The 21,570-nt window shown below is 34.1% G+C and overlaps 1 protein-coding gene across 3 annotated transcripts in view; it reads left to right on the top strand.

The window, feature by feature from the left end:
• The window catches only part of VPS13B (vacuolar protein sorting 13 homolog B), an 804,491-nt gene that overhangs the window by 358,487 nt on the left and 424,434 nt on the right, over positions 1-21,570 (top strand). For all 3 annotated transcript variants that reach the window (XM_007457167.1, XM_007457166.1, XM_007457168.1), the window contains exon 23: positions 4,637-4,871. In XM_007457167.1, the coding sequence (XP_007457229.1) occupies positions 4,637-4,871 (235 nt within the window). The remainder of the gene's footprint in view (positions 1-4,636; positions 4,872-21,570) is intronic.

Genomic DNA, 21,570 nt, shown 5'->3' on the forward strand with positions numbered 1-21,570 from the left:
CGTTTTAGGCTAGACATCTCAGTTGTCAATCACATTAATTATGAAAGTAATTATTTATATTTAATACTTAAAATTTGCACACAGGGCTATATTTTTATTTATAGGCATTGAGAAAGTGACAGCAGTTGCATGGTAGTTTGTTAGGAAGAGGAAGTCTGGAATACAAATCTAGGATTTTTTTCATGTCTTCCCTTGACAAGTATCTATGGGAAAAGTGTGGAGATTTGTAACACTCACTGTGGAAAAGAAGACAAGGTGCCCTTTTGAGGTTTTTAACTAATGCCCTAAATTGTGTATATTTATATTTCTACGAAATGGGAAAATATCCCAAATATTTTCATAATGTATTGAGAATTTATAGAATAAGAAAACAATTTGGGCTGTAGCTTATTTATGTTTCATAGTGCAAATATAATACTACTTATTTTGTTGGCCTCTGTATGCATAAATAGCTAAACCATAAGCAACAGCATTTTAAAATAAAGTATTGTGAACATCTTTTATAAATCCATGAGAACTAATATATGGATCTAGTGTATAGTAGATATTTAGTGTATGTTCATTGACTTTGTTTATTTAGTGAACACTTAGGTGGCAGTTAATATGTTACATCTTTATATCAAAGCTGAGTTCCCCCCTTTACAGATGAAGATTCTGAAGTCACGGAAAGACTAAATAACTTGTCAAAGGTTCCACAGTTGGAGATGAACCGATCTGGCTGACAAGTCAATTTTATTAATTACTAGGTGTCTCTGTGAAATGAAATGATGAACAACATGCATTAAACAATTATTTTAATTAACATCAATATCTGGTGCTAATAAAAATAATTGTGTTCACTTATTTAACAATTATTTAATACCTAGTATATGCTAGGCACTGTACTATGTACTGAGACTATAGCATGAACAAAATAAGCAGTGTCTGACATTATAGATTTTATTATGCTCTAGTGAAAATTATGTAAGGCTATTAGTATTTTAAAATCCTCTTGTTTCAGGTTTCTTAAATGCTAGGACTATGTCTTTTGTCTCTGTTTTCCTGACTTCCAGCTCAGTTAATGGTGGATGTTAAAGAATGCATGAATAAAAGAAAGAAAAAGTGAATGAAAATACAACCTGCAATGTTTCTTCACTTTTATTTTTTATTTGAAACTGTTTCCTGAGGAGTAAAATACATTCATGCAGAGAACATTTCATTCTGTAGAAATTTTCTAACTATAATTATCACTAAAGTTTCAAGGTTTGTTTTTTTGTAAATTTATTTATTTATTTATTTATTTTTGGCTGTGTTGGGTCTTCATTGCTGTGTGCGGGCTTTCTCTACTTGCGGTGAGCGGGGGCTACTCTTTGTTGCGGTGTGAGGACTTCTCATTGCAGTGGCTTCTCTTGTTGTGGAGCATGGGCTCTAGGCGCGTGGGCTTCAGTAGTTGTGGCATGCGGGCTCAGTAGTTGTGGCTCGCGGGCTCTAGAGCGCAGGCTCAGTAGTTGTGGCACACGGGCTTAGTTGCTCTGCAGCATGTGGTATCTTCCCGGACCAGAGATCGAACCTATGTCCCCTGCATTGGCAGGCGGATTCTTAACCACTGTGCCACGAGGGAAGTCCAAGTTTCAAGTTTTGAAGAAAGGAAAACATGTTATTTGGGAAATAGGAGCATTATTTAAAAGGGCAGAAAATATGGTGTGACATTTTAAAGCATTTATATAAAGTTATTCTGTATAATGGATAGTGGGCTAATTAAAATGCTTATTAGGTTAATGTATAAATGAAACCTGTCTTAGTCTCTTCTTTTTAACTCAGTTATGGTCACAGTTATAGAGCACACAAATTAGAAAAATCAAAGTTTATCAAACCTTACTTACGGAGGATGGGGGTACAAATGGCATATATCTTTTCAAACAGCACTTGAAACTTCAGAAAAAACGGAACTTGGAACTTAAGAAAAAACGCATGACAATCATTTCATTTATTAGAATAATACCGAATAATTTCTACTTTATTGGTTTATCCTCAGCGTATGATACTTAGATATGTAGCCCTTGACCTAATAGGAATCAAAATAGAGGTGGTTCTACTTCAAGAATTTGTAATAATCCCTTCACTTTAACACATGAATGTGTTCAATATTGGCAAAAGAATATGTTGCTACCAAAACTGAAATAAGATCCTTGAAACAAAAAGGATGTTGCCATGGAAAAATGAAGTAACACTCAGTGCAGCTGTGATGCATTAATGAATAGGATATTTTTTTAAAAGATCATTTGTGTTTGGTGTGGCTCAGAGGGTCCCAACCAGATGGTTTCCATGAACATGATCTGACCCCCGGTTTGAGGACTTCTTACTGGCAGATTACTTCATTTTCTTTCCCTTGGATTGTCAGATCCTTACATTAATACAGAATTTACTGCTGCAGATTTATATTCACTTATATAAATCACTCAACATTTTACATTAAAACCACAATTTTAGACATACAGTTTAACAGTTATTTTAAAAGTGTAAAAAGATTTATGTGATAGCTTTAGTATACATAATAGATGCAACATTATAATAAGTTTGAACAATTTGGATTATGTATATGTTTTAGTTCTTATCATTAAAAGAATCCCCACAATATACATCATTTTTTAGAAAGTTTATTTTTTACACTTGTTAATGTATGTCAGGCTAACATACTGTCGATTCTGTATGCATTGCTCAGGTTGTTTTAATTTGATTAAATAATTTATTTCCAAATTAGTGGAAATTTGGAATATATTGTGATTTTGGAAATTTTGGCACAACTTAAATTTGTTTCTCAGGACATCTATGTATAAATCTGTGTATGGCGGCATATTAAACTAATTATCTCACATTGTTGGAAGCATTTTTCAACATAGCATCAATATCTAACACAGGGACTTCCCTGGTGGTCCAGTGGCTAAGCCTCCGTACTCCCAATGCAAGGGGCCCAGGTTTGATTGCTGGTCAGGGAACTAGATCTCACGTGCCGCAACCAAGAATTCGTATGCTGCAACTAAAAGATATCACATGCTGCAATGAAGATCCCGCATGCTGCAACTAAGACCCGGCACAGCCAAATAAATTAAATAAATAAATAAATAAATATTTTTAAAAAATCTAGCATAAAGTGTTAAACACTGACCCTTCATTGTTTGACCTTAAAACCATAATTAATATAGAAGAATATGCTGTCAATGTGCCACTTTAGCTTGTGCACTTTAACATCAGTAATGCAGTTGTATATTTTAAAACATAAATGTAATAACATCTGAGACAATATACACTTCTATTTCAGAAGTTAAAAATGTTGTGATCTTAAATCAACAATGAACTGCTTAACCATATACATGCTTAATTTAAGCTACAAGATAAAATTCTAAAACTGAAAAATCTCATACTTCATGAACCAACGTACTTATTTTTTTGCAAAATTTTACTTATATTTCTCTTCACTGAGTTCATCAGTTTGTCCATGCACAGAAATATTGAAGGGAAGATGAGTAAGTGTACTTAATTTGTAAGACTGGCAAATTATTTATCATATCAAGGAATTCCAGACCTGTTACATATCATGCTCTCACTAAGGAATATATTAACCCCAAGAGACGGTTATTACTTTATTCTTAGTTATCTTTTATAAAATATGATCTCTTCGTTACTTTAAGTTGCTAGACTATCCAAAGATTTTTCAAGCAAACAAATTTTAGTTTTTATTAGATAATACCTTTGTATGCCAAATATTTTATAGAAAATTAAAGGTTATATTTTGTATTTTCTTAAAAATAATTTAAGTATGGTAGGCTGTTTGGGCAGTTTACTAACTAGGTACAGAATATTACCTTGTACGAGAGTCACCTAAGACTAATAGGCTTTAACTTACATTGCTTTTGAATTAAAAACTCATGATGTATTCAGTTTTTTATTTGGTCTTGCTTAGTCTTACTTTAACTCTGTTAGGGCCTGGCAACCTAAGTAACTACACTGGGCATAGGGGAACATAAAAATTTCACTTGAAATCATAATTTAGGTAATAAGTTGAAGTATGATAAAACTAAGGAATAACACTCTGATTTTTAAGTCTCCTGAATTTTTTTCATTACTATATGTTATAAACATGTTCTCCTTTAATGTTTGTCTAGAGATGTAATCTGGACATTTAAAATATTCTTTTCTTAAATTTCAGTATGTGAAGTAAAGGAAAAATTCACATAGATATAGCTGTTTGTGGTTTTTTATTTTTTAAAGTAAGAGCAATAAAATGCTAGTCCCTTCTAAGGCCTTAGCTGGTGTTAACAAAATGTAATGAACTGCAAAAAAAGGAGGATTTTCTCACCTTTTTTTGCCAGCACATTTTCTAACTCAATCATGTTTCTTGGAAAGAACTGTGGAAAGGCAGATATGTTTTCATTTCATGTCACTGTGCTCTTTTGATCAAATTTATAGCAAGAAACAATACCTTTTCAAGTGTTTGTTGTATTCTTTAGTGAAAGTAACTCATAAAGACATAAGTATGGGGCATTTTCTTTTTTTTGGCTTGCCTGTGTATTCTGGTAAAGATATTAGATGTTTGAGGATACATTTACTCTCAAATTTAGTCTGATCCAAATATTTTGATTTTGCTTTTCTTTTCTAGCTTGAAGTACAATCTTGTTGTGTGTTCATCCCAAGTGATAGCTTGCCTTCCCCAAGTACAATTGTATCTGGTGACATTCCTGGAACAGTAAGAAGTTGGTACCATGGACAAACCAGCATGCCAGGAACACTTGTCCTCTGTTTGCCTCAAATAAAGATTGTTAGTGCTGGCCACAAGTATATGGAACCTCTCCAGGAGATTCCTTTTGTCATCCCACGACCCATCCTTGAAGAAGGTACTTTTTTTAAAAAGTCTTCCTATGGTTATTTTACTATGGTTATTATATTTTATACTGATATTTTTAGTTTTACTGCTTTTTTTTTAATGCCAGTACATTTCTGAATCAGTCTTCTCATTGAAAGAACTGCATGGAAATGAACTAAGTGATCTACAAAGTGGATCTACAAAGAGAGATATACAAAGTGAATGAACTAAGTGATGATGTTTATTGATAGCCACACCTTTTATATATATGGAGACTATATATATATATATATATATATATGTATGTATATATGGAGACTATCTACAAAAGATCATATAGAATACAGTATAATCACTGAAATGCTAAACATAGATAAAATTAACTTGAGAAGGATGTTGGTTTCAGATGTTTGCATTAGGCTGAACTAAGAATTATAAGTAGGTTTTAATTTAATTTTAATTTAAATGATTTTAATTTAAGCCACTTGACTTATGAATGGATGCATCATAAATACATAATCAAATGAATACATTATTTACAGCAAGCATGCTATATTTCTAGATTACTCATTTATTTAAATAAAGTAGATAATTGTGTGATGATTGGAGCCATGGATCTTTCTTCAGTAAATACTTGATTTCTGATGTTGCAGTGTTTTCAGTTGTAGGTTCATACCCTTTTGAACTTTGATGTATTCATTTCAAACTGTGTGAACCTGGAGAAGTTTTGAGTCACAAAGTAAATAATGTGAATCTATATTTTAATAACAAGCCTCAGATTTTTTGACAGTGCTAAATAGGTCAACAGCTTGTTCATATTATTAGGATGTAAGTGTCTGAATCCTGATATCATTCAGATTACCACAGTACTGTTATTGAAAAGCAGGTACAGTCTGCAATTTTTGATTTTGACTTAATGTCGATTTCTCTCTCCTTTTCTCTATTGAAATTTCCATTGAAATCTAGTTTTCATAGGTTTATCAAAAGTAAGCATGATTTTACTGGCAGAAATTAATGTTGGTACTTAATGATATGAATGCCATTATCATAAAATCATAGAATTGTGAGAGTTAGAAGGAACATCTTTAGAGTACTTCTTAAGTGCTCTTTGACTTGATAATTTCTCTAGCATATTGGACATAGCCATTCTTTGTTATTTGTTTTCGGTTATAGGGAATTCCTTATTATCACAATAGCTATTACATGTCATATCAAAGATATGCTAGAGTGAAGTGAGCTCATAAAGCTCATAAAGTGAGCTGGGAGTGCTTCCTCCTTTTTTTTAAAATTTTAACTCTGGAATAATTTTTGTAAGATTAAAATGATTTGTACCTTGAAAACTCATTGATAAAATTCACGTATTGTAAAATTCTTCCATTTGAAGTATACAGTTAGATGATTTTTAGTGTATTTACAGTTTTTATGCAACCATCACTATAAAATTTTAGAATAGTTTTATCACCCTAAAAAGAATTGGTATATCATTAGCACCTACTCCTCTTTCTCCCTTCCCCCCAGACCCTACGAACCACTTGTCTTTCTATCCCTATGAATTTGCTTCTTCTAGACATTTCATATGAATGAAATAACAAAATCTGTGGTCTTTTGTGACTGGCTTCTTTCACTTACCATTATAAGTGGTAAGTGAAAGAAGCCATCTTTCACTTCTTTCATAGAACCATTGTTATAGTATGTATGTCTTCGTTCCTTTTTATGGTTGAATAATAATTCATTTTATGGATATACCACATTTTATTTATTCATTGATTACTTGATGGATATTTGGGTTGTTTCCACTTTTTGGCTATTATGAATAATGCTACTATGATCATTCTTGTATACTGTTTTGCATGGACATATTTTTTTTTTTTTTTTTTTTTTTTTTGCGGTACGCGGGCCTCTCACTGCTGTGGCCTCTCCCATTGCAGAGCACAGGCTCCGGACACGCTGGCCCAGCGGCCATAGCTCACGGGCCCAGCCACTCCGCGGCATGTGGGATCTTCCCAGACTGGGGCATGAACCCGTGTCCCCTGCATCGGCAGGCGGACTCTCAACCACTGTGCCACCAGGGAAGCCCTGGACATATGTTTTAATTTCTATTAGATATATATAGTAGAATTATTGGGTCATTTGGTAACTCTGCTTAGCTTTTGAGGAATTGACAGACTGTTTTTCAAAATATCTGTGCCATTTTACAATCCCACATGAAGAACCTAGGGGTAAGACAGGAATAAAGACACAGACCTACTGGAGAACGGACTTGAGGATATGGGGAGGGGGAAGGGTGAGCTGTGACAGGGTGAGAGAGAGAGGCATGGACATATATACACTAACAAACGTAAGGTAGATAGCTAGTGGGAAGCAGCCGCATGGCACAGGGATATCGGCTCGGTAATTTAGTCACATATTTTTATGTGGAAGTATAGTTGATTTACAATATTAATTTATCCATATCTGTGTCACCACTTATTATTGTTGTCTTGTTATTGTCTTATTGGTTCTAGCCTTCTCAGTGGGTGGGAAGTGGTATCTAGTGGTGTTGATTTTCATTTCCGTAATGTCTAATGATTTTGAGCATCTTTTCATGTGCTCAGTGGCCGTTTGTAGATCTTGTTCTGTATTTTCTTCTTCTATTCAAATCCTTTCTTTTTTTTAAATATTTTAAAATTTATTTTGGCTGCACTGGGTCTTAGTTGCGGCACGTGGGATCTTCGTTGTGGCATGCGGGATTTTCAGTTGCGGCATGCAGGCTTCTTACTTGAGGCATGCAGACTCTTTAGTGGCAGCATGTGAACTCTTAGTTGTGGCATGTGGACTTCTTAGTTGCAGCATGTATGCAGGATCTAGTTCCCCGACCAGGGATCAAACCCGGGCCCCCTGCATTGGGAGCACGGAGTCTTACCCACTGGACAACCAGGGAAGTCCCTTTTCAAATCCTTTGCCCACTTTTTAGTTGGGTTATTTGTCTCTTTATTGTTGAGTTGTACGAGTTCTTTATATATTCTGATATTAGACCCTTATTAGGTATGTGATTTGCAAATATTTTCTCCCATTTCTCCCATCCTCCATTTCTCCTGTTATTTGTTCACTATCTTGTTTGAATTTATTTAGTTGTTTAAATAACAGTTTTTTTCCTTTATACTGTAATATATGTTATTTTAATTCCTTTTTTCTCCTGCTATATTGGAAATTATTCCTTAACTGTTTTTCTTTCAATCTTAGAAATTAACACCCTTTCCTCAAAGTCAACTCTGGTCCTAGAAATATTAAGCTGCATATTTAATTTATTAAATTATGCATTAAATCAAGTTATTTACTCTGCTCCTGAACAACACACAGGTCTTAAAATACTTTAATTCAATCATCCTCTCTGGATTAATGGTTTATCACTTAAAAAAATAATTGCTTATATTTATTGCATATATATAATCAGGGCAGTGTTTGGAAAATTTATTTAGTAAGGAGCCAGATAGTAAATATTTTCAGTTTTACCAGTTATGTGGTCTTGTTGCAACTACTCAACTCTGCTTTGGAGTGCAGAAGCAGCCGTAGGCAATATGTCGATGAACTGACATGACTGTTTCTTTGAAACTTTATTTACAAAATCTGATAGTCAGATTTGGTCATGGGCCATGTTTGTGGACTCCTATACTAGTGCCTTACTAGACATTCCTTCTTACAATTCAGTCCTTTATTCTATCTCAGACCATTTTCCTTTTGCCTTTTAGTGATGATATGTTGTTAGCAAACTTAATTTTGTTTGTTTGAAAATGTCTTTATTTTGCCCTCCTTTTTGAAAGATATATTGTTGGATATATAATTTCTTTGTTGGTAGTTATTTTTGTCTGACCCATTAAAAATTCCATTGTGCTGACTCTTGCTTTTCATTGTCCTATTGACAATGAAAATATTTATCTGCAATGTCCACTTGCAGTCTGTGTTTCTTTGAAGGTATTTTGTCCTTCCTCTCTGGCAGCTTTCAGAATTTTTTAAATCTTTGTGTTTTAAAGTTTTAGTGTCGGTGTTTTTTATGAGTTCTGCAAGTTTTCTGGCATAATCTCTTCAGATATTGCCTGTGCCTTATTCTTTCTTACATATATTTTAGAATTTTTCACATTTTTACTGTATTATTCTTGTCTCTTCTTTGTAGTTTTGTATTACTTTTCTTTGACTTGCTGACCTGCATTCTCAGTAATTTCTTTAATCTGATCCTCCATTTCTTTAATTTTTTAAAGCTGGGTCTAATATGCTGTTAAACAGTTATTCATTGAATTTTTTGAATAAACCTTTATATAATTCAAATATATCATATAGAAAACTGCTCAATTTAGTTCACAGCTTGATACATTTTATAATAAACCTACCCCTGTTGCCTACATCTGAATCAAGATCAAAAATATTACCAGCACCCAGGAGATCTTCTCTAGTTCCTTGCGAGCCTCTCTTTCTTCAGATTCAAACTGCATCTTGACCTCTAAAACCATAAATTAATTTACCCGTTTTTGAACTTTGTAGCACTTTATTAAATTTAAATGTTTACTTATGATATTCTTTTCATTTTGATTGATTGTTTTTTTTTCTTTTTTGCGGTACGCGGGCCTCTCACTGTTGTGGCCTCTCCCGTTGCGGAGCACAGGCTCCGGACGCACAGGTTCAGCGGCCATGGCTCACGGGCCCAGCCACTCTGCAGCATGTGGGATCTTCCCAGACCGGGGCACGAGCCTGCGTCCCCTGCATCGGCAGGCGGACTTGCAACCACTACGCCACCAGGGAAGCCCTTGATTGATTTTTAAAACTCCTTTTTATTCATAATTTTCAAGGCTTCCTTGTGTTTCTTGATACATGAATCATTTATTTTATATTATTGTCTAATTCTTTAATCAGCCTTACTTGTGAACAAGGATGTTCAATTTCACCAGTTTTGAAATGCCTCAAGGGATTTGTTTTGTTTACCTCTGAGTTTCTGGCTTCTCTCATTCCCTGGCATTAATAATCTTTACTTTTTGGAGAAACTCATTAATGATTTTAAGGAGATATTGTGTGTGTGCATGCGCATGTTTGTGTGTGTAAACAAATATAAGTTTTAATCATAGTATGTGTTACATTTTATAAATACATTCATCATTTTCATTTGTTTTTAGTGCAAGGGTCATTCAAGGAATGAAATCTACCATTGTTTCTGGAAATAGAATCCCCCAGTGAGGTTAAAGATGTTATGACAATATGATAGCCCCCCCTTAATGGATTTTATGAAAGGGCTGATGTGTACTACCGTACTATTTGTTATCTCTTCAATACTCATTTCAAATCCCTCTTACTCCTGCAGCACTCCTGCCAACTTCAACTGTTTGTCCTTTTCATTTGATAAATTGTTTTATTCTTATCTTGTTTTTCCAATATATTATGAATGTCTTAAGAACTGCAGAAGTCTCCATCTTTAAAGCATAAGATGTTATTATATTCTCTGATTTTTTTTCCAGAACTGAGTTAGAATCTTAGTTTATTTTCAACTTTTAAAAATATCATATACCAGATGGAGAGGACTAGAATCAAATAGAAACTTCTAAAGTCTATTTTTCATACTCCCTAGGAGACTATAGAGTGACTTATATAATCAACATTGAAACCTAAATTTTACTTTAGGTTTCAGTTTTTTAACCTCCTGGTTATTCTCATTGGCCAAACCTACCTTGAGGAAAGGAGATTATTTCAAGATATTTAAAACTTCCTCAGGCATTAAAAAAACTGTAGATATTAACTTATGAAAGACCATAAGTATATATTTTTTCTTCATTTTAAATGTTGTTTGTAAAAAATATTTGAGTATAACCCTTTAATGCATACATGTAAAAAGTAGTTTACTCTTTATATTTATACCTGTGCATAGATTGAGAAAGAATCTGGAGGTCTGTTCACTTTCAGTTTTCAACTAGTCCTCCTGGTTTCAGTGTCATTCCACATTCTCTTTTTCAAACATATTTGAGTATTGGAACCTGTTGAAGGATGGTTGTCATGATCAGATTGATCCTTTATGGTTTATCTCTCTGGGCCTCAGTCACTTGCTATTTGTCTATTATATTTATATGTCTAAAAATTTCATGATATTACTTATCTGCTGTTTTGTCCTCTCCTGTTCTCATCCTCATTTTGATTTATAATGCTTTTTTTCTCTCTCAGTGTCATTTTGCTGGTTTCAGAATGTAGATAAATATTTTCAATCATTCATGATCAACCAGATATGCAATGTATCTAAATCTAAACCACCTTCTGATTGTGCTTCTTTCTAGTCTGCTTCTCCAATACTATTATTGTTTTATGTTCAACTCATTTTTGTTCAGTAAATTTTTTTAATAATTGTAGATGATGGATTTGGTGGGGGTCTGAGAGGGCATGGGCTCAGGGGAAGATAGGAAAATTGGAGGCAAGGAGATTAGGTATTGCATCTAGCTATTATAGTTGTCTGGAAACATGACTGTCAGAAACAGAATGGTGGTGATAGGGATGGAGAAAATGGGAAAGAATAGAGAAATAGTTAACAAAAAAATGGGCAAAACTTTGTGACTGGATTAGTTATAGATAGTGAAAGAGAAGTAAATGTGTAGAATAACTCCATGGTTCCTAGCTTGGATGTGTGTAGACATTTATATGGTTAATATTATGATTACAAATAAAGAAAGAGGTTTAGTTTTGGGTGTGGAAGATGGGAAGGATGAATTTAGGTTGGCACATACTGTAGAGTGTTTGTGGGACATTCAGGTAAATATATCTAATAAGCTGTTGCATATATGGGTCTAGAGCTCAAAAGAGGAATCATTGTTAGAGATACACAATGTGATAGCTGGGAAGACCATGAAAAAAGATGTGATCACCTGAAATCACTTATGTAGAGACAAATAAGTATAATCCAGATAGAAAAAGGGGGGAACACTAATGTTCACTGGCTGAAAAGGAAAAAAAAAAAAATCTATGTTGAAAACTGCGAATAAGATAAGTACAGAAAAACCCATGAGGCAGTAGTGTCATGGAAGGCACACAATCTAGTCATTTAAATGTAGCAGAGATGCACAATAAGATGAGGACTAAAAGGTGTGAAAGGGATTTGACAATTTTAGGTGATTGGTTTCTCTTATCACAGTACTTTCAGAGGAATAGTGTTAATGCAGGTCAGATGATGGTGCCTTAAGGACTAAACAGAAAGTGAAAAATTGACATAACAAATTTCCAGTGTCTTTAAAAAAATATTTGAGAAAGACGGAAAAGAGAGATGGTATTTAGATGTATATATACCTTGATATCCTTTGGTTGTACACAACAGAAACCAAGTCAGGATAATTTAAGCAAATTGGAACTTAACGACACATTGTCTGTATTCTACTGTAGGAAACAACTTTGAATTTTTAGTTAAAATTTTGATATTTCACCATTTGACCCTGGTGGTTATGAAGACCGTGGTTTCAATTAAAACTTTATCTTTTATTTTTTTTAACTTGGATTTATAACTCCTGTGAAGTTATTTTTCTCTTGCTCTTTTTCTTTGGTGTTGCTTGGTTATCATTCTGGAGTTCTAAATTTCTATTAAAACCTTAAGTTTTGAATCTAGTTGTTTAGATTCAAAATACAGTGATCTAGTCATTATGATATGAACAAAATGAAAAAAACCCTTTAGCATTACAAAGATGATCAATAGGATGACCAAAAGGGTTCTCATTTTATAGATTTGAGCCTTCTATACTGAACTTGGACTTCAAAGTTCAAAATGAGGAGCTGTTTGTTGAAATGTGTCATCTGATTTCAGTTGCCATGGGAAGGGAGAGATGATCGCTAATATAGCCAGATCCAATCTGTGTAGGGTGTGTGGGTCAAAATCAACATCTTGAATTTCATTAGAGAGCATTTGCAGTGAGGCTTGCAGATGTAATTTGCTACATCTAGCTCACACCTCTGAGCAGATGGGTTTCTACCCTGTGCCTAGCAGAGGTTTGTTTTTCCTTTTTTGAAAGAGTTGCCTGTGACTTTAATAAAATATTTTGACAGAGTTGGAATGTAAAGATCATTTATAAATTAAAACTCTGCAATTGTTGGATTTAATGAGTTTTAATAGAAACTGATGTAAAAATTGTTGAGCATCTATGAAAAACATGAGGGCTATTTTTTCCATGTAATTCTGGTCACCTTAGTTGTTCATATGTATTGTTACAGTATAGATATTTTAAAAATATCATAGTTTGATAATCATAATTTCCACTTGTTCTGAAAGATGATGATGTACTATAGCAGTAGTTTTTTTCCCAGCTTTACTCAGTGTCTTTGACTTTAATTCTTAAACCCTATGTAAATGAGATTGCCTGGGTAAAAGAGCAAGCTCAGAAAAGAGCTTTAGGTTTGCTCTTGATGGTGTTGTTTTTAAATAAATTTCTTGGAAGCCATCATACATGTATAACAAATGAAGTTAAGCTGTTGGACTGCCTAAACATATTTAATATAATTGCTACAGACATTGTTCTCTTCTCAGTAGCTCACATTCATCCTGCTCAATCATTTGTTTACCTCTGGGTTCTATAACTTTTAAAGGCTGGACAAGGAACCTTACTTTATTTATTTCCTGTTAATCAATTTTGCATTTTCCACCCTCCCACACAAACACTTATTTTAAAAACAAAAACCAATATGGCAGATCTAATATCCTGCTCACCTTTTAATAATAAACTATATAATTTACATTGCCTTAACAATATAATTTACATTGCAGATCTAATATCCTGCTCACCTTTTAAAAATAAACTATATAATTTACATTGCCTTAAGATCTTAAAAATATGGTTTTTAAATGATACCAAGGTAACATTCTAATTAATGGGAATTTTAAAATTCAAATACAGTTGACATATAAAATTATGTAAGTTTAAGGTGTACAGCATGCTGATTTGATACACATATATTGCAATATGATTACCAGTGTGGTGTTAGCTAACATTTCTGTCAGGTCACATAATTATCATTTCTTTTTTGTGGTGAAAACATTTAAGATCTAGTCTCTTAGCAGCTTTGAAGTGTGTAATATAGTATTGTTGACTGAAAATCACTATGCTGTGCATTAGATCTTCAGATCTTATAGTTGCAAGTTTGCACTCTTTAGCAATATCTCTCCAATCTGTGTGGGGTGTGTGTATCCTTACCCTCCAGCCCCTGGTAACCACCATTCTTTTGTCTGAGTTCAGCTTTTTTTTTTTTTGCAGTACGCGGGCCCCTCACCGCCGCGGCCTCTCCCGCCGCGGAGCACAGGCTCCGGACGCGCAGGCCCAGCGGCCATGGCTCACGGGCCCAGCCGCTCCGCGGCACATGGGATCCTCCCAGACCAGGGCACGAACCCGCGTCCCCTGCATCGGCAGGCGGACTCCCAACCACTGCGCCACCAGGGAAGCCCTGAGTTCAGCTTTTTTATATTTCATATACAAGTGATATACAGTAGTTGTCTTTCTCTGTCTGATTTATCTAACAGTATAATGCCCTCATTAAAGGAAATTTGGAAAGCAAGTAACATATACAGGAGAAAATAAAAATCCCTTGATGATGACCACTTTTTTTAAAATAAAGAAGTGATTATTATTATTTTTTTAGTTTATTTATCTTTGGCTGTGTTGGGTCTTTGTTGCTGCGCACAGGCTTTCTCTAGTTGCGGCGAGCGGCATCTACTCTTTGTTGTGGTGCACGAGCTTCTCATTGTGGTGGCTTCTCTTGTTGTGGAGCTTGGGTTGTTTTATCTTTCAACTTTTTGTTATTACATATAATACACATATAATATTCATTATGTATAATGATTATATTCATTATAAAATTAGGATAATAATGCCTGACGAAATTTTCAGTCATGTTTTTTTCTCTTACTGATTTATCATGAGTGTTTTATATGAAGTTAATGTTTTTTGAATCCATTTCCATCTTAAAGTAAGAGGATTTAGACTTTCACCATTAAATACAACGGTAACTGTGGATTTTTCATAGATGCCCTTCATGAAGTTGAGAAGGATCCTTTTTATTCTTAGTTTATTGAGACTTTTTACGCTGAGGTGGTTTTGGATTTTATCAAGTGTTTTTATGAATCTGTTGAGGTGATCATGTGTGTTTTTCCCCTACTGTATGCAATTAATGTGATATATTTCATTAATCAATTTTACATAATTGATTAATCTTTTTTTAAATTGGAGTATAGTCGCTTTACACTGCTGTGTCAGTTTCAGCTGTAGAGCAAAGTGAGTGAGCCATACATATACATATATCCCCTCTTTTTTGGATTTCCTTCCCATTTAGGTCACCACAGAACACCAAGTAGTTTCCTGCGTTATACAGTAGGTTCTCATTAGTTATCTCTTTTATACATAGTAGTGTGTATATATATATATGTGTGTGTGTGTGTGTGTGTGTCAATCCCAATCTCCCAATTCATCCCACCCCCCTCTTTCCCCCAAACTAATCTTGTATTTGGGGATATAGACCATTTGGTTATGGTGCGTCATCTCTTCATATGATGCTGAACACGGTTTACCTTTTTATTTTTTTATCTGTATTCATGAGGGATTTTAGTCTATAGTTTTCTGACAGTGTCTTTGATTTTTATATCAGGGTAATGCTGGCCTCATAGAATGAGTTAGGAAGTCTTTTCTCTTCCTCTATTTCTGGAAGAGTTTGTGGAGTATTCGCATTATTTCTTTAAATATTTGATAGAATTCACCAAGTGAAGACATGTGGAATTGGTGGACTTTTTTTTTAGTGGAAAATTTTTAAATGAATAATTCAGTTTCTTTATTTGTTATAGGTCTGTTCAAATTTTCTATTTCCTTTTTAGTCAGTTTTAATAAATTGTGTCTTTCTCGAAAGTTGTCCCTGAGTCTAAGTTGTCTAATTTGTGAGGATATAATAGCATTGTTCATTATAAGGGTTGTTGTTCAACCTTTTAAATTTATTTAGGGTTAATAGTAATATTCCTTCTCTAATTCCTGATTTTACTTGTGCCTTCTCTCCTTCTTTGAGGTTAGCCTAGCTAAAGGGTTATCAGGTTGCTATCTACTCAGAGAACCAACTTTTAGTTTCGTTGGTTTTTTTCTTATTGTTTTTCAGTTGTCTGTTCCATTCCATTGTGGTCTAGAACATATATGGTATGATTTTAATCCTTTTAAATTTATTAAGAATTGCTTGATGGCCTAGCATATGATCTGTTTGGGGAAATGTTCCATGTGTGCTTGAATGGTTGTTCTGTAGTAGTTGGGTACAACATTCTATGTATGTCAGTTAGGTTGGTTGGTTGATATTGTTGTTCAGTTCTTCTATAACCCTACTGACTTTCTGTCTAGTTATTCCGTCAATTATTGAAAGTACTAGAGTATTGAAATTTTCAAGTATTTTTATTTAGTCATCCATTTTTTACTTAAATTCTCTCAATTTTTGCTTCATAGATTTTGAAGCTCTGTTGTTAGATGCATATGTGCATATATCTGTTATGGATTCCTAAAATATTGATCCTGTTATCATTATGAAATGTCCTTCTCTGCCTGTATAAAACATATTTTCTTAAATCTATTTTATCTGTTAATTTTTATAGCTATTCCAACTTTTTTATGGTTATAGTTTTTATGGTATATCTTTTTCATCCTTTTTATTTAAACATAGTTATGTTTTTGAATGCAGGTATTTCTCTTTTAGACAGCATTTAGTTAGATTTTGATTTTTTTGTGCAGTCTGACAATCTCTTATTTTTAAATGGGGGGTTTAGACCATCTATATTTCATGTAATGTTGATGTATTTTAATTAAATTGGTCACTTGCTATTTGTTATCTGTTTGTCTTGTATTTTGTTCCCTGTTTCTCTTTTCAGTACCTTCGTTGTTTTTGGTATGTATTTTAGCATATCATTTTTTCATTTCCTCCACTGATTTTTTTTTTACTATGTATTAATTTGTGATGGCTCTAAGGATTATATTATGTTTCTGAATTTATCACACTCCACCTCAGATATATTTTAACTTAATTCTGGTAAATTATGGAGAAATTTTTTGAACATAGTTCTGTTCTCTATTCATTTCTGTTCACACATATATCACACCTCTATGTATCGTAACCCAGCAATACAGTGTTATATTCATTGCTCTGTATAGTCAACTGCCTTTTAAAGTACTTGAGAGGAGAAATGAGAAGTAATACATATATAGAATTTTTCATATTAACCCACTTATTTGTCGTATCCAGCACCCTTCATTTCCTCCCATGGATTTGAATTAGCACCTGAAGGACTTACTTTAGTATTATTCATAAGGCAGCTTTGCTAGCAATGGATTCTTTCAACCCTTGTTGATCAGAGACTGTTTTAATTTCACCTTAATATTTGTAACATAGTTTTTCTGGATGTAGAGTTCTTCGTTGACAGTTTATTACTTCCTTTCATGTATCTGAATGTGATTTTCCACTGCCTTCTGAATCAATTATTTCATGTAGAAGTCAACTTTTAAACGTATTGATTTTCCACTATATGTGAGGAGTTATTTTTCTTTTGCTCCTTTTAAGAACTTCTCTTGTTCTGTAGTTTTCAACAATTGGACTATAATATCTATAGGTATTTATGTTTCAGTATTCATCCTATTTGAGCTTGGTTGTGCTGCTTGGATGTGTGCACTAATGTTATTCATCAGTTTGGAGATTTTTCAGCCATTATTTCTTCAAATATTTTTGTGCTCTTTTCTTTCTTCTCACCTCTGGGCCTTCCATTTTAGGCTAGTACACTTCAGCTCTCTGAGGCTCTGTTAATTTTTTCTTCAATACATTTTTCTTGTTTTTCAGGATGGATACTTTTTTTTTTTTTTTTTTTTACTTTCAGGAATTGTAGAACATTGATTTTATTGTTGTGTTTTTGCACTAGCAGTAAATAGGCTAACGTTTCAGGTACAGGGTAATTATTCTTGAAAAGCAAGCCATCAAAATCAAGTTTGTAGTTAACGGCCTGACATGTTGACAGGAGCTATGTGAAAGTCCCAGAGATGTCTCTGAGTTACTGAAAATGTTAAAGATCAGTGTGCTATGCAGGCAGGAGAGAGATGCAAAGGTAGACCCCCTCTGGGGAATTCTGTGGAATACAGATATGCTGGGCTAGTTCCCACACAGGCTGATGTCAGGGAGGTTCTGGGAGGGGTAATTTCATGTCCACCATTGAGCCTGTCCCTTCCATTAATGCCACAAGACTTCTAAGGACAGTATGTGGCATTAACACGCTTATTGTTCCAATCTTGGAGTTTTACTCACCTGGCAGCAGAATGCACAGGTACAGAAAGTGTATCTACACCATGCCGGAAGTGGGGTTGGTGGCGGGTGGGGGCACTGCATTAGATTCCACAGGCCAGTGGGGGATTTAAACACTCACACCTCTAGCTTCTAAGGAAAGCTGCGACTTAAGCCAAATCCTAAGAGTTTATTTAGGCTTTGATTCAAGGACATGATGGCTTTGCCTTCCTAGATGCTCTCCTTGCCAGTAGGGTCATGTCTTGGATTTGTTGGATGGCTGATGCTGCTCCTCTGTTAGGCCAACAAGGAAAGGCTTATGGTAGAGACCTTTACATGGCAGATTGAGTGAGAGTGGTGCCTGCATCCTGGGGAGACCACTGTCTCTGGACTCTGGACAACTCTTGGTCTGACTGATCTCCCTGGCTACCTCAATGACCCCAAGTGCCCTGCCTGTTTTTCTAGATCCTGAAGATCCTGATAGCATTGGCTATCCTTATGTGTTTGTATATAATGAGAGATGTTGAATGCTTACTTGAATAGACTTGAACACAATCCCCAAGTACATTTCTTTAGCATGGACATTCTTCTCCCTCCCAGAGGCAGTCATTTGGGGATTATCTGTTTTTCCTGGTCTCCTTTTGGTTTTCTTCCCTAGTCAGATTGAATCATTTCTATTGATCTGTATTTAGGTTCATTGATTGTTTTTTTCTTCTGCCAGCATGAATCTGCTATTGAGCTTCTCTACTAAATTATTCATTTCAGTCATTGTACTTTTCTACTTTAAATTTTGATTTGGATTGGGATTGACATATATACACTAATTTGTATAAAAAAGATAACTAATAAGTGCTGTATAAAAATAAATAAAATAAAATTTTGATTTGGTTCTTTTTGTATTTTCTTTCTCCTTATGAGATTATTGATTCATTGTTGTCATACTTGAATTTTAAAAAATCTTTTTCTCTAGTTCTTTGAACCCATTTATAATAGCTACATTGTTGTCTTTTGTTATGCTTCATGCTACATCTGTGGGCACATAGAGACAGTTTTTATTGACTGCGGTTTTTTTCCTGAAATAGGGTACACTTTCCTATTTCTGTGTTTGCCTAAAATTTTTAAAATATTCAGAATTTTAGGTGTGTGCATATGTATTCTCCTTTTTCCCCGGAAAGTTGTTCTTTTATGCAAGTTTGCTTCTTTGTAAAGTAACTTCCTTGGTCTAAATCTATTTCTTCCTAACTGTGTGACCACTGATGTCTCAGCTAGGTTTCGTTCTGTTCTTACTATTCTTGGTTTTATTTTTAACCCTGGCTTTTTACGTATCACCCTTATGTCTTCTTATCTTAGTGGTCAGCCAAAATTGAACAGGGGTAGTTCTCAAATAAGGCTTTTGTTGTCTACTAATAGATAGATCTCTATATGTGTTAGGATTGTGTATTCAGTGTTCTGGCCATTCTCATACCTGCCAAACTTTTACTTTCTTCTGAGCCCTTCCACATGTCCTCTATACATATGTGTAGTCTCAAGGTTGTTTAGGAGTGTCCAGATAACTCAATTCTTCTGCATCCACTGTGCTTGTGTGTCATGTCAGTCAGGAATATGCCTTCCCCAATCACATTCACAATCTCAGGCTAGTAGAGCTGTTGGCCCTCCCTGTTCAACCATTACTGAGATCATCATTTCAACGACAAGACTTCTGGGTGTGGTTGTTGTTCACTACTCCAGATCAGGTGACCTCTTTTTGACTATGGCAGCAGTGCCTCTAGTTTTTGTGGCCTGCCTTGCACTGGCAGAACCTCCTGGACTTTTGTTTGCTGGGAGTTTTTTGATTACTGATTCAATTTCATACTAGTGATCAGTTTGTTCACATTGTCTGTTTCTTTCTGATTCTGTCTTGGAAGATTGTATGTTCCTAGAAATTTATCTGTTTCTTCTAGCTTATCCAATTTGTTGGCATATAATTGTTCATAGTGTTCTATTATGATTTTTTATCTCTATGATATTGGTTTTAATTTCTCCTCTTTCATTTCTCATTTTGTTTATTTGGATCTTCTCTCTCTCTTTCTCTCTCTCTCTTTTTTTTTTTCCTTAATGAGCCTGGCTAAATAAAGGCTTATCAATTTTGTTTATTTTTTCAAAAAAACAGCTCTTGATTTCATTGATCTTTTCTGTTGTTTATTTTATCTCTATTTCATTTATTTCTACTCAGGTGTTTATTATTTCCTTCTTTTGACTTTAGGTATCATTTGTTCTTCTTTTCTTAATTCCTTTAGATGGCAGGTTAGTTTTTTATTTTAGAATTCTCTTGTTTCTTGATATAGGCCTTTATTGCTATAAACTTCCTTCTTAGCACTGCTTTTTCAGCCTCCCATAGATTTTGGAAAGCTGTGTTTTTATTTTCATTTGTTTCATGGTATTTTCTGATTTCTTCTTTGATTGACCCATTGGTTTTTTAGGAGCATGTTGTTTAATGTCCATGGGTTTGTGTCTTTCCCATTTGTCTTCCTGTAATTCATTTCTAGTTTGATACTGTTGGGGTCAGAAAAAAAATGCTTGCTGTAATTTCTGTCCTCTTAAATTTGTTTAGACTTGTTTTGTGACCTAGCATGTTATTTATCTTGTAGAATGTTCCATGTGCACTTGAAAAGAATGTGTATTCTATTTTTGAATGGAATATCCTCTAGATATTTATTAAGTCTAAGTGGTCTAATGTATCATTTAAGACCACTGTTTTCCTATTGGTTTTCTTTCTGGGTGATCTGTCCATTGATGTAAATGGAGTGTTAAAGTCCTCTACTATTATTGTATCGATATTATGATCAATTTCTTCCTTTATGTCTATTAATATTTGCTTTATGTCTTTAGGTGCGCCTATATTAGGGGCATATATATTAACAAATGTTATAGGCTCTTCTTGTATTGTTCCCTCTATCATTATGTAGTGCCCTTCTTTGCCTTTTGTTATAGACTTTGTTTTAAAGTGTGCTTTGTCTAATATGTGTATTGCTATCCCTACTTTATCATTTCCATTTGCATGAAATATCTTTTTACCTCCCCTCACTTTCAGTCTGTGTGTATCTTTAGCTCTGAAGTGAGTCTCTTATAAGCAGCATATAGATGGGTCTTGTTTTTCTTATCCAGTAGGCCACACTATGTCTTTTGGAGCATTTATTAGCTCATTGATGTTTAAAGTGATTATTGATAGGTATGTACTTATTGCCATTTTGTTACTTAGTTTTTTTGGGTTGCTTTTGTAGTTCTTCTTTGTGTTTTTCTTCCTTAAGTTTGTTCCTTTGTGACTTGATGATTTTCTTTGTTTTTTTGTTTGTTTGTTTGTTTTAGTGGTATTCCTGTGTTCTTTTCTCTCTAGTTTTTGTGTACCTGTTGTAGAATTTTGATTTGTGGTTACCTTTGGGTTCATATAGGTTGACCTATATCTATTTGTTTTAAACTGGTAGTCATTT

Source organism: Lipotes vexillifer, unplaced genomic scaffold (assembly GCF_000442215.2).
Source record: "Lipotes vexillifer unplaced genomic scaffold, Lipotes_vexillifer_v1.1 scaffold376, whole genome shotgun sequence".
In the NCBI taxonomy this organism is placed as follows: Eukaryota; Metazoa; Chordata; class Mammalia; order Artiodactyla; family Lipotidae; genus Lipotes; species Lipotes vexillifer.